This window comes from Bombus bifarius, unplaced genomic scaffold (genome assembly GCF_011952205.1).
Source record: "Bombus bifarius isolate JDL3187 unplaced genomic scaffold, Bbif_JDL3187 scf7180000008176, whole genome shotgun sequence".
NCBI classification, from domain to species: Eukaryota; Metazoa; Arthropoda; class Insecta; order Hymenoptera; family Apidae; genus Bombus; species Bombus bifarius.
Window position 1 is genome coordinate 222,706 of NW_022884493.1, and position 13,950 is coordinate 236,655.

Here is a 13,950-nt window from a genome sequence, read left to right on the forward strand (position 1 = left end):
GCAAATAAAATCAAAATGTAATATATGGTGTTATTTTACGCTTTATTATTATATTTTCTTGTTATTGTTAAGCATAGTCATACATAATCATAGAAGTATAAGTATATCATACATATAAGATTATTAAATCAATCGCATTCAGAGTTACTAATTTCGGAGCATAAACGGAAAGTTTGTGTAAATTATGCTCTTGTACATGTAAAATTAGAAAACTTTCACATACAAAGTCTAAAGTTTATATACGCTTAATACAAACGTGAAATATGTATGTGAAGGTCACACGGTAATTCGCATTTTAAAATGATATTAACATAATGGAAATTTTCATAAATACTAATATCAGAAACCTTGTTTATAATACATACATAGATAAATGAAATAGGTACTTCTGTGTGATCAGCCTTAGATAAAAATCTCTTACTTTACTATATATTTATTTAGCTTTCGTAGATGAACGGGATCTAAGATTTTTCTTAGTCGCTTGGTCAACTTCTGGCAGATCGTCATCCTCGGACATGGCAGTTTTTTTTCCTAAACAAAAATCAATTTTGTACTTAAAATTAATGCTTTCAGTGTACGTTAACAATAGGAAAGTTCCTAAAGTCTTGTTTACCTTCTTTTTTCCTTGGCTTTTGTTTTGATTTCACTGTTGTTTGTACAGGAACTACATTTTCACGGGCACGCTTAAGTTGCCTCGAAATAAATACATAAGAAAGGTACGTTTGCAAGATAATGATATAGGTCAAAGCTGTAAATCTTATGACTGGAATATTAAAATTTCCAGTTGCGAAATTGAATACACTTTCAACTTGGCCTAAACCATACAAAAAGACTAACGTTGCAATAGGCAACGTTGCAACGCGTACGAAAACGTACATCGAGTTAGCAACGAGGAATGCCACTGTAACAAAATAATTGTAGAATATTACGAAAGAAGTAATTTTATATAAAACAGTATACCTAATGAAATTATACCCACTTTTTGTCACCTTTTCTTTTTTACCGACAAAATGTACAAGCCTAGCTCCATGAAGCATAGCATCTCCTATGTAATGTGGAACTAATAGTAAGATTCCTACTTGCTGGAAACTGTATAAAATAAGAAAGTATTAGAAAATAATAACTAATATTGTACACTACATAGAAAAATATGTATGTCATACTTAAAGATATAAGCTGCAACAGTGGAAAAGAATCCAATAGTTGCTTGTACAATTCGAGAAGGTATATCTTCCTTCTTTACTCTTTGAAAATATATTTCAGGATAACAATGCAACCAATAAGCAAGTTGGCAAATAAAGAACAATTTTGAGGAAAATGACATTGGCACAGGGTATTCCTTCCACAATAAAGTTATGTTTAATAACAAGTCCTCTCTAAAGGAATCATAAATTTATATTACATTTAATTATATAAAAAATAACTATATTTATATTTGATATAACAGACCTGATAATTATGTCTATACCCCATATAACAGATAGTATATAAAATAAAACAAGTTGACTGGATTCATTAAATTTGGCAAGTTTTACTTTACTAAGATGTAGACGTTTTGAAACTTTCTGAAAAAAGAAAATATAAATGTTAGTAACGGTTTTATTGAAAATATTTAGAATAAAGAAAATACAAATTAATGCATCTTACATCAAAAATATAATCTTGAAATACGGCGTGCATTACAATTGTTATCAAGAAAGAGAAAAATATAGCACATGCGTCTTTCCAACCAGTAGTATATTTCATTGGCATAGTCGGATCTTCAATATCTGAAGTTATATTGTGATGAATAGCAATAAATGTATATGCCCATGGTGATGTTACCTAAAAAATAATTTATAACTTATAATAGTGTATAAATAAGCGAACATTGTGTTAATCAAGAATATTATGTTAATATAACTTCACTTAAGCTCGATTTATTACATATATTCGTATTGGTTAATAAATAATGGCAATGGCAAATAACATATGGTTATCGAACTAACGATAATTGGAACTGTTATTAGGTATAAACTGTTCTTCGAACATAAAGTGAAATATATAAAAATAAAGAAAATCATCGCTAGCGAACTTTGAAAAATATGTATGGGTTAAATAAAAATATCATTGAAATTGAAGAAACTGAATACTGACCTGCAGCAATAAACCCGTTATGAAGATCATAGCCACACAAGAAACAATATCTCCATGATTTTGAATAATGAATTCATGACTGAATATAGGAGGGTTTTTATTTGAATTTTTGCGACCTTTTACTGCAACCATTATTTTCTAGGATTAAAAGCACCGTTCTTGTGACCACACGCGTCAACGACTTATTAAAAGTACCGTCAAATAATTCAACGTGTACTCAATTATACCAATACCTATATACATATACTATAGGCAACAACGCAACACACGTCGTACCGGGAAAGCAATAAATTAAAGCATGCGACCAACATTGAACAATGTGGCGCTTTCTGTCTTTACTTGTTGGCACCACGTAAGTCAGGAAAATTTTGAAATATATAACTCGGTCAATATATTATACGGTATGCATGTATTTCTCATATTTTTGTGATATTAATTAAAAAATAAATTTTTTATGACATATAATGAAAATTATCTCAGTTAACAATATTTTATACATTATTATACGGATGTTCTATTGTTTGTAAGTGCGATGATCAGTCTAATCCAAGGATCAAAAATAACTGTTATATATATATTTCTAAAACTTCTATGAAAAAAGATTATTGACTAATGATGAAGAGATAATTAAAAATTATTTATAAACAATATCCAATTTCCAATACATAATAAATTATTCACATGTGTATAAAATTGATGAATATAACAATAATATTAAATCATACGACAGGAAACATTATAAGATACACTTTATTAATAGTATTAGGTACATTTTTAGTGGTCACAATATTCTTATACATATTCCTATGCATTTATTGTTAAAACTATGCAATCACCACAAATATTTCGCGACACTTTAAATATTTATCTATAAATAAATATGTTAATAGTTATGTGACGGTAAAGAGAAAATACATATTTAACAATTCAATATTGAAACAAAATAATTTCTAGGTTTCATATATATTATGCCAGAGATAAACTGTAAAATTCATTGATCAACAATGAGTCGAAAATATACCTCTGTAATCGTAAAAATAATACTCTTCCAACGTTATATTTTCATTATATTATTAGTTAATCATAGTGGTATGATATTAACGCTTGTGTATTTGTACATTATATGTTTGTATTAGCATGCTTAGCAGTGGAACAATAATCTGTCTGCTCTGATGCACTTAAATGAACACATATGATATACGATCAAAATTCGGAATTTATACTTAAAGTTATATAAAATACATCTTGTGTCTGTGTGTGTTGTAACAGTTCTATTTTCATACACAAAAGCGGATCGATGTATTTATTTACACATGCTTTATAATATATTACTTTTGTTTATCCTTATACATTTTTAAAATTTCCTTTATATCCGATATTTTTTTGATCATCCGCTCTTGTATTGATAACTGTTCAAATTTGAAGTGCAGATCCTCCATTGATTAGGCCATAATAAGTTTATATTTTTAACAATCATACGTAATATGCGAAGGCAATGTAAAGAGGATATCTTCAAGAATCATTATAACCCTTTGAGAGTGTTATCTTCACAGATACAGTTTCGTTTATATTGAATAATATTTTTTCTTTCATATGCTTGTCAACAAAATCTATTGTCTCAATATTTTGCTAAATCATTTGCATTTACAACAACAATTTTAAATAAACAACATGCATAATCCTCCCTAAAATATGCACGTAATTTTGCTGTATTAAACTAGTTTAGGATTCAGTGACAAATATAAATTAGATTATTTTATGTTATCTTCGTGAGATGTTGTTCTGTATCTCAAATAAAAATATTTCATATCCTGATCTGATTGTTGTTGACTTAGATGAACGTGTTTACATTTTAAAAATGGTAGTCAGAAATGTAGACGTTCTTTAATATTGCAACATTCTAAATCGAAACACGACTTGTATTTTATATTAAATGGACGTGTCAGTCAGTTCCTTGAAAATCTTCTTTATGTGTTTCTTGATTGTATCACCGAACTTTAATTAACATCACCTTATCAATTTTTTTAAAAGAGAAATAAATTCAATAAATACCATGATCGTTAACATTAAAAAAATTTACGATTCTAAAATTTTGTAGAAATTGTTTTTTTCTACATCCAAGAAAACAATTTCGAGTTTAATATCTGTACGACTTGTCGAGATGAATACACATGATAATACACGAGTATAATAATAACACGAATTAAATCTAAATATTTCTGTGGTCACAAGCCTTAAATCTTAGCAAAACCTTTTAATGTTATATGCAACCAGTAAGACTTAGGTCTTTAGTTTGCCCTAAGTATCGCTTGTCGTTGCAAATTATATTTTGAGGTAGACAAGTATATTCTTCAAATAGCTTTTCATAGCTATAGGTAAAGCTAAACCAAATGATAAGTTTTCATTTAAGAAAGATGCCACATTACGTTTAATTTTATATCTTAATAGACCACAAATATAGCCTAAATTTACTCGCAAGATCGTAAAGTAGCCATGAAAGCTGTAATTCGATTCTTAGTTCACATTGCAACCAACAGTATTGGAAAGGGTAGAATATAATACCCTCTAAAAGCGTTGCCATACTGATGAATTTCTGTTAAAGCTACAAGAAAAAATTAAGTGTCAAAAATTTCATGCATTTTTAACATTAATACGATTGCAATATAATTATTGTGAGTGGTATCAAGATTTTAAATAGACAAGGATAACAAATCTGATGCTAAATGTGTTAAAAATGTTCATAAAATCTAAGACTGGAAGCTATTGTACTCGAATGTCGCATTGAGAGATTAAAATCGTTAATTGTATTAATTTTTATCGTCATATTCGTATAGAATTATATTATCTTGTATGTTCCTTGACTATGTTATAATATTTCAACATTGTTTTACATTATATTAATAGGTACTTATATTTTCATTTGTTCTATTTTCAGGTGTATGTATATGTGTGTACGCGCGCACGCGCGTTCCGATGGCAATGACAATAAATACTTGTACATTCAGTACAAGAATGTAATTTTTTATTCTCATCAATGAAAATGCTCGTTACGATGTCACACTACCTGTTTCATTCTTTTATATTACTAAGATATAGTTTACCTTCATGTTTCAGGTACTATTTTTGTACCTCCTACTTCTGAATTTTAAGCCGCAATCAAAATATATAAATTCACTATTTTTTAAACAAAATATTAATCTATACTCTTGATTATGTCAATAATATGCAGTAATTTACTATTTATTAAGACAATTCACATTAAGGAGATTAAGTTATATTAGAGCGCATTTCGCTATTGAGTAAACCAATCTATAAATGATAGGTATACAACATATGTGCATGTACACATTGCGATTTCATGTCAATCGCCAAAATAGTTAATCTATACTAAATCTCATAGAATATTAAATTTTACGATTGTGTATCTGAAGTTCCACTTTTTTTTCTCCCGCAAATAACAACGGAAAATAATTATTATAACGCCATACAATACTGTTTAACAAAATCTACAATTAACACTGCATATTTATGGAACATTACCTTTCATCACATACATGTAATTTATACAAGAGGATCGTTATCAAGATCCATTTCTTCTACAGTGATATAAAGTCCTTCTTCCTCATATGTAGACTCATGTTTTGCTAAAACTTTGAGTAATGGCCGCAATTTCATCCACCACTGATATGTCGGAATGCGGTGTCTGAAAATTTTACGAAACGTAAGTACACATTTCCGATGAAAATCAACTGCGATGCATTCCCGTTACTTACTCGAAATCCGTAACTTCAATAAGTTCTGTAAACGGCGTAAATCTATACTGTCTTCGCACAATACCAATCATAACTGCACTATCAGCATCCATCGCCGTTACCTTACTGCCATCGTTACTATATTTTTTTAATTGTTCGCTAAACCACTCAACTGCCTTAGACCCCATTTTTGTGCCCAAATTGCGATCAAATGGAGTCGGTGAACCACCTTGTTGCATGTGACCTATAAAAAATTTTGTAACTTGAGATCTATTGTTATTTAAAATATAAGATAGTATCAATTGTTAAACATATACCAATAATGTTCATTCTACAGCTAAATAGACCCTTTCCTTCTTCGCTAAAAAGTCTCTGCATAAAATCTGTATTATAATTCAAGTTAGCATTTTCATTTCTCAAAATAAGACCTCTCTGTACACCTTCAGACATTTTTGCTGCCATCGCAATGACATCTTGATTTAAGTCTTTAATATTAAACTTCTCTTCGAAAATATATGCTGCGTCAGCACCTCCGGCTAATCCAGCGACCGTAGCTAAATAACCGCAATATCCACCCATAGTTTCAATAATAAATACTCGACGCTTTGTACCTTGCGCCGATTGACGAATTCGATCACAGATCTAAGAATAACACAGATACACTTGACTAAATGAAATATACCAATTGCTGTATTATAAAATAATATATACACAACGTAAAAAATTCTACCTCTGTAATTTCATTTAAAGCAGTGTCACAACCTAATGAAAACTCGGTTCCTGGAACGTTATTGCTAATAGTCGCTGGAATCATAGCAATAGGAATTCGAAATTCTTCATACTTGTCCCTAGCTTTGAAAAAGGTAAGTCCTGTTTGATAACCCTTTTAGAAAAACAGCAACAATAACACATTATAATAGTAAGCAAAATTCTGAAAGACAGTGTATGAATTACTTTAACCCTGCAGAGATCGCGGTTAATCTGATAGATACATATGGAATTTGTTGAAAAATATTCTTAAAAAGGCATATCGTAAATCTTGCTGACAAAGAATAGCTATTATATAATAGATTAAATCTGTATATGTGTGTCATAGGAATATGTTATTTCCGTGAGAAATTTCTATATTTCAAACGTACTAATATTATTCGTGACGAATGTTTTTGGATTCTTACGCGTCCATCAATGAAGAATTCTAATTAGCTTATATAATTTTTACTTTTCTTATCCTTATTACTATGAATGTTTAATATCTATACTAGGTTTAATAATTATTAATAGTATCTGTTTTAATAAAATGAAATTTGTAATAATTTTTATATAAAAATCGGCACTGCAACACGGATTAAAGTCATTAACAATAAATACACCGCGATCTATGACGGAATTATTATAACCGAGATCTTCACAGAATTAAAGAACCATTACCTCAAACCCTCCTATGATGAGCAAAGCTTGAATTCCATATTCTTTAAGTCTCTGAGCAATTTGAGGCAACTGCTCCTCTTTGGGTGGAGCACGTTTAGTTCCTAAATAAGCACCACCTTGTGCTACCCAACCAGTGACAGAAGGCCAATCCATCAATTTAAATTTTCCACCCATAAGGCCCATTATTCCGTCGCAAATACCATATACCTAGAAGTTTGTAACATGAGATCTTGTATTACTATATAAGGATGTACTCATTTTTAAGACGATACCTTATCACCTCGATATATACAGTTCCGAACGAAAGAACGCACCGCAGCATTCATACCACAAGAAGGTGAACCAATATGCATCACACCTAACGTATAGTGTTGCTGTAATAAAATTTGGCGTTAATATTGTGGGGATATTTGATGTCGATTCATGCAGCGTGCACATAAAAAACAAATGCATTCTGCAATTTAACATAATGTTTGATATCAAGACTTTTAGTATGCTTGTGGTTTCTCTTATTCTAGCAGAAATACTTGTTACAGGTTATAACAATGTTATATTTGTTTAGTAATAAAAGAAATAAAAGAAATAAAAGAAATAAAAGAAATAAAAGAAAAGAAACAGACAAAAGAGAACAAAAATAACATCAAGATTTAGAAGTTAGTTAACTCACTTGTCCACATAAAGTGAATTGCTAATTTAGAAGGAATAGATGAGACTGTTAGAAAGGCTATTTTATGATGCATTAAAATTTAATATTCAGCAAAAATATATACACTTATACTTTCTTCTCTCAAAACAAATTTACCTTTTTTAATATCGGGCCATTACTTTCCTGAAGCAGCATTAAATAAAAGATATAATATAGGCAAATCTTCACTTTTTATATATTCTAGATACCAGAACTAAAAACCTTCACATGTTTTTTGTATGATTCATTATGTAAGATGTTCCGCAGTCGTGGTACAACAGAAAGAAAATAATTCGAAACGAATTTTCATGAATAGTGAACATTCAGTAATGAATATTCAGACTTGATTTTCGAAACGAAACTTCATATGGAAAATATTTATTCTATACTTTAAATTATTTGGACATCAGGAATCGTCTCTTTTTCGATCGTACCATGATTTCGGAAACAACCTGTATATTTATTCAACTGATTTCATATTTATTATTTTAATAATCTTATATGTTTGATAGAAGGCTTTAGGTTCATATCAATCTTTATATTATATGCAAAATTGCAACATACCTTACTAGGGTCGTGATCTACAGGTGCTTTCAAACGGGTTAACATTTTATATGTATCTAAATTACGAGCAAATCCCCTAAAAATATTTACAAAATGTAATATAATTAAAGTTTTATTTCAGTATGTAGTATGGATAACATACTTTCCGCGAAGTTTAACAGCAAGTTCCCAATTTTTATCAGCCATAGCTTGTGCTACTGCTTTAGTACGACGAACGCACTCCATAAGAGGTAATCTAACAGCTTGATTGCCATCCAGTGTAACAACACATGCTTCAGTATCTGGTGTCGCTTCCATCAATGCCATTACTGCTTCTGCTCCCATTCGACAACCCTATTATTTTTTATTAAGTATTAGTTATTACCAAATTAATCTAATACTTTTGTCTTTAATATGTTATTGGAAAAGAACATCATGATATTGTATATACTTATATAATAACTAACCAGAACTCTATCGAAAGCTGATGGATTACCACCTCTTTGAACATGACCAAGAACTGTAATCCTTGTGTCTTGTTGCAGTTTGTCTACAACAACTTTATGAACCTTCTCAGCAGTAATTGGTTGGCCGTTTCTATCTATTGCGCCTTCTGCCACAATAATAATGTTAAGTCGTTGTCCTGTGAGTCTTTCCTAAAAAATATATTTTAAATTTTTATAATCTTACACAATACGTATACGTAAGACAAATTGAAAGTTACATAGATAAGTGCAAAGATCGTTTACAAAAAAAATTTAGTTCGAAAGAAATTAAATTGTAGGCGAAAGAAAAGATAATAATATAGAAATTAATGACATTAATGTTCCAATTTATCTTCTATAAACATGCCAAACATTTAATTAGTTAATTTTGGAAATAATTAAACGTTACACATGGAACATGGAACTCTCTGAAAGAACATATTGTAACTATAATAAGCTTACCATTACAAGCAAATAAACTAAACTAAGATTAAAATATCTATAATATTCCTCTTCTTACTCATGAAACAGCATAGCAGCAAACAGCAAACAAGAGCATAAATTTAAAGCAAGGAGTCATTCTGTGATATTACAAGCAATGAGAAAATTAAATAGCTTTATAGAACTGTTTAAAAAATAAAAAAAAAAGATGTGCAGACCTGTAATAGCTTTTTGCACAGCTTGTTTGGCCAATCCTGTTCAGGTGGCCACTCTGGGATGAACACATAATCAGCTTCGGAACATATGGCTGCCACTAGAGCCAGGTAACTGTAATAGTATGTTATAAAAGCCAACTAAAAATATTACATTACATATATAACACAGTAACTATAATATAGTGAAATGGCCAGGTCCAATTTAAACTACTAATATAAATGTGAAGATAAATAAAGAAAAATGTTACTGTTAAAACATTACAAAAATATAATATTGCAAAAAGTTTAAAATCTTGTTTAGTATTGGTAACAAACTTTTAAAACTGAGAGAAATTTATAATATAAATGACCAAAAACTAATATATTCCTATTCTTCTTGATAATTTAACTATTTTGACGAAGGAGCAGACACACGTTTAATATGAATAAAAATGAACTCAATACAATATAATCTGGCTAATAAATTTAATATTATAGGAAAGCATGATTCATTAAAGACAGTATAATGATTGATCAAGGACGTGCCTGTTGCACAGCTTTGCAAAGTTCCTCAACCCAATCACCTGACGGCGGTACTTCAGGTATAAAGCAATAGCATGCTTCAGAAGATAAACTTGAAGCTAACGTCAGATACCTGAAAGACCTTTATTTTTTCATTATATTCACACTACCTTGAATTACTTTATTAGGACTTGTCCCTATCCTTACATTAAAAAGTTATTACAAACGAAGTTTTTGGTTCTTTTAATATTCTGCTTAACTGTAAGAAGGTGAGAAGGAATATGTGTAACACTGACAACAGAATTAAGCAATTAAAAATACATGAAAGATGACAACACAAATTATTGAATTTGTTAAACTAAATTAGGGGAGAAATAACACTGTAACAAAAAATTTAGAAAATTCCTAAACAACGTGCCTGCTCCAATTTTCTACATAATTTATCAGGCCAGTCAACAGGAGGCGGTGATTCCGGACAGAAAACAAAGTCTGCCTCTGCTGCTAAAGCACCCACAATTGCCAAATACCTATCCAAAAGGTTGTCACATTTGTAAGAAATAGTATGAAAACAGATATCCTTCAATTTATAAAATATTGTGATTGAGTATTTTTAGTGCTAAAATACTAAATTCTTTCGAAATACTAAATAACCAACTATTTTTTTTATTTATTTAAGAAACGAAAATTCTTAGCATTTCACCAATAAAGCATAATGATCAACTTACCCGCAATGTCGACCCATAACTTCCATTATGAATGTTCTTTGATGAGAATATGCAGTACTAACAATAGCATCAATACTCTCAATAATACGATGTAATGCTGAATCGGTACCAATAGTCATGTCTGTCCCACAAAAATCATTATCGATAGAACCTACCATACCAGCAATATGTAAATGTTGGTATTTTTCTGCTTGTTCTGAAGTAATTTCACCTAAAGAAACAGCATCTTAGTAAAGTATACATAAAAATATAATATTACAATAAAAATATCGGTTTTTTATTTACCTGCTGCAGCTAATTCTTTTAATAGATCTGACCATTCCTCTTTAAATAAATTTGCACCAGTAAGCGAACCATCACCACCTATTACAACCAAGTTAGCTATTCCACGAGTTACTAAATTTTTTGCAGCTTTTCTACGACCAGCACGTTCCCTAAAGTCTTTGCAACGAGCAGATCCTATTACTGTACCACCCTAAAGCACATAATTATAATAGTTTGAATGAAGCTGCAATAAAAGCATGACAAACAAAATACATACTTTATGAATGATACAAGAGACAGATGACCAATTAGCTTCTACAATATTATTTCCACCATCGACCATACCCTGATAGCCTTCATTGATGAAAAAAACTTTACAACCTAGGTAAATACCCATTCTAACAACTGCTCGAACTGCTGCATTCATTCCTAATGAATAAGTTTTATTATTAAAATTTAAGTAATAAAATATTAATTAATATGTATTCCTATTTTTTAATTGATCTTTTACCTTGAGAGTCACCTCCACTAGTAAAGACTGCAAGGCCTTTACCTTTATGACTACCAGGTTTTATGAACCTCTGTGCTGCTACTTCTTCTGCCATCTTTGCTGCAGGATACCAAGTATATCCCTGTAATATAACTTTTTTTGTAACTTTTTAGATAAAGAATTCACTTTATTCCTTTATTTAATAATATAGTAAGTGCTTATGATAACTTATTTTATAGATAGATATTAATCAATGTGCTTCTTTCGTTATTATTACAAAAACAAAATTGTCTCTTTTTTTCTAATAATCAGATCACGATCTTCCTCATTGTCATAACAGAAATATAGAGGAATATTTAATAGTAAATCAAAATATTTTCTTATAAGCAACCATTTCAATTTTGTATCAATCTAATACAAAAGCACAAAGAATATATGGAAGAAGAATGTGTTATATCCACCAAGTTTTCAACTCACTTGTAGAGGAATTTTTGGTTCCTTTTGAATATCAAATAATATTGAACTTTTATCAATATTATTTTCTGTTATGCTCGGAACTGAGGCACATGCCGTACAAAAATTAATTTTATCTTTTAGGAAGTTATGTTCTTTGTCATCTGATAAAAAGATTTATATTATTTTTCAAAATTATTATTATTTATGTTCTAATAACAAAATAGATTCTATACTTAATACATATTACTTAGTTTTGGGATTGGAACATGAGAAGAAGTAACTTCTTCCTTTGACTCTTTTGTTGTGCAAACACATATTTCATCATATTTTATGGACATTATATTATACAAGTGAACATACAAGAAATTTAAACAGACATTAAGAAATAAATTCTTATGCCCTGCATAATATATGTAACCTAAAATAATAAACACTATTTACACTATAAATCAACTCTATTCTTTGTCATAACATGAACATAGTAGCATCCCATTCATTTTCAGGAATTCATTACAAACATTTGTGTGACAATCATTGTTTATGCATGTATGAAATACACTTTTCATATTACAGTATACTGTAATAGCCTTTCCTGTATGAGCATACATTGCACAAAAATTAACGCGCAATGACAAAGTAAATAATAAATATAATATAAAATAACAACATCGAATTTTCGTCGAATAACAACTTATTTCACATGAGATAGTAATTAATCAAGGGCGAAAAATGAAAAGTGTAATGAATACACGAACAATGTTAAAGAACGTTACAACACGAAACATCTTCAGCAGTCCTTCGTATTTTAAAATAAGATAGCATGTGTTCAAAGAATCAATGGAATCTAGCACAGTCTCAATCTGTCGTGCATCAAAACATCGGAATAACGATGTTAATACTGAGTATAGGATAGATCATTGGGATTACTTCATTTGCATTTGCAAGGTAAAATTAATATATAAAAAAACGTCAAACTAATTTAAAAAATATATAGACTGATGAGCAGCAAAGCAGATAAATTTATTAAAAAATTGAATAATAGTCTATTGTAATGTGTATACAAGATAACGTCACTTTGTCACTGACAATTAGTCATTTAGTTATTTATTATCTATAAAAAGTACCTTTATATGTGTATATGTAAAGAAAATTAAATAATTTTCAACTCACCGAACAAATATATGTCTAGTTACCAATAAAGATTAGAATGTAGACAGTTCTTGTCTGATTTTAAAATTTCCTATACTTGTAGACTTACAACGCTCTGACTGAACATCAGACACCGCTCTCGCGTCTTGAGTCCAACTAAAACTGAAGGTGACCTTTACGTGTGCTTCAGCACGAAGTCTCCCACCAGTAATATTTGCTATCCAGCTCTCGCCCCTCCGCCTATGTAAAATTAAATTTAGGAAGTGGCCGTAGATGGTGCTAGTGATACATAGACAGCCAATACGATATTTCCTTGCCGCTGTATTTATTTTACGAAAACTATTTTAAATTCTGCTTACTAAAAATTTATATAATTTTGCCTGCTCTATTTTTTGTTGGAAGAAAACTAATTTCTATATATTCTGCTATATGCTACATGCAAAGATTGATAAATTCTACAAAAAAAACTTCCTACGTATTCATTATTTTGATCATACATATAAAACAGCAAAACATCTTGACTTAACCTATGGATTCAATCATCATTTTCACTAAATAGTTATTGACATACGACCTTTCAAAGACAATGTAATTCATTCTAATAATAATCTGAGATAAAATGAACTTTGCACGTCATAAATAACAATATATAAATATGTACTTTTACGGCTCCTTTACGA

At 29.7% G+C, this 13,950-nt stretch overlaps 2 protein-coding genes across 8 annotated transcripts; both read right to left on the reverse strand.

Annotated features, from left to right (window-relative positions):
• Window positions 1-21: 21 nt before the first annotated feature.
• Window positions 22-2,432, reverse strand: LOC117209343 (translocating chain-associated membrane protein 1). The gene is made up of 7 exons (XM_033451288.1): window positions 2,137-2,432; window positions 1,648-1,824; window positions 1,450-1,565; window positions 1,164-1,376; window positions 980-1,089; window positions 614-901; window positions 22-531 (listed from the first exon to the last, which is right to left on the reverse strand). Exons 1-7 carry the CDS (start codon window positions 2,266-2,268, stop codon window positions 434-436), a joined length of 1,134 nt encoding a protein of 377 aa, XP_033307179.1. The 5' UTR covers window positions 2,269-2,432; the 3' UTR covers window positions 22-433.
• A 436-nt stretch (window positions 2,433-2,868) lies between these two features.
• LOC117209342 (ATP-dependent 6-phosphofructokinase) lies at window positions 2,869-13,597 on the reverse strand. 7 transcript variants are annotated; one of them, XM_033451281.1, is made up of 18 exons: window positions 12,143-12,165; window positions 11,687-11,807; window positions 11,453-11,604; window positions 11,197-11,386; window positions 10,912-11,122; window positions 9,689-9,797; window positions 9,012-9,200; window positions 8,708-8,898; window positions 8,566-8,641; window positions 8,119-8,145; window positions 7,984-8,004; window positions 7,589-7,690; window positions 7,317-7,523; window positions 6,619-6,771; window positions 6,206-6,530; window positions 5,910-6,132; window positions 5,677-5,839; window positions 2,869-4,738 (listed from the first exon to the last, which is right to left on the reverse strand). In XM_033451281.1, exons 2-17 carry the CDS (start codon window positions 11,778-11,780, stop codon window positions 5,698-5,700), a joined length of 2,412 nt encoding a protein of 803 aa, XP_033307172.1. In that variant the 5' UTR covers window positions 11,781-11,807; window positions 12,143-12,165; the 3' UTR covers window positions 2,869-4,738; window positions 5,677-5,697. The 7 variants fall into 7 exon arrangements, with proteins under 7 accessions (XP_033307172.1, XP_033307178.1, XP_033307173.1 ...); XM_033451287.1 differs by lacking the exon at window positions 12,143-12,165 and adding an exon at window positions 13,292-13,597 and having other exon boundaries at window positions 2,869-5,839; XM_033451282.1 differs by lacking the exon at window positions 9,689-9,797 and adding an exon at window positions 10,605-10,713 and having other exon boundaries at window positions 2,869-5,839; window positions 12,143-12,166.
• Between the last annotated feature and the right edge of the window lie 353 nt (window positions 13,598-13,950).

Bases quoted from the DNA above. Each gene is read 5' to 3' on its own strand.
- LOC117209343 (XM_033451288.1), bottom strand. From the start codon at position 2,268: ATGGTTGCAGTAAAAGGTCGCAAAAATTCAAATAAAAACCCTCCTATA. The intron at 1,377-1,449 runs GTCTGTTATATC...TGATTCCTTTAG, and splicing joins GGTATAGACATAATTATCAG to AGAGGACTTGTTATTAAACA. The intron at 902-979 runs GTGGGTATAATT...ATTTTGTTACAG, and splicing joins AAAAGAAAAGGTGACAAAAA to TGGCATTCCTCGTTGCTAAC.
- LOC117209342 (XM_033451287.1), bottom strand. From the start codon at position 11,780: ATGGCAGAAGAAGTAGCAGCACAGAGGTTCATAAAACCTGGTAGTCAT. The intron at 9,201-9,688 runs GTCTGCACATCT...TATATTTTTTAG, and splicing joins TGTGCAAAAAGCTATTACAG to GAAAGACTCACAGGACAACG. The intron at 8,005-8,118 runs GTAAATTTGTTT...CTTCTAAATTAG, and splicing joins ATGGCCCGATATTAAAAAAG to CAATTCACTTTATGTGGACA.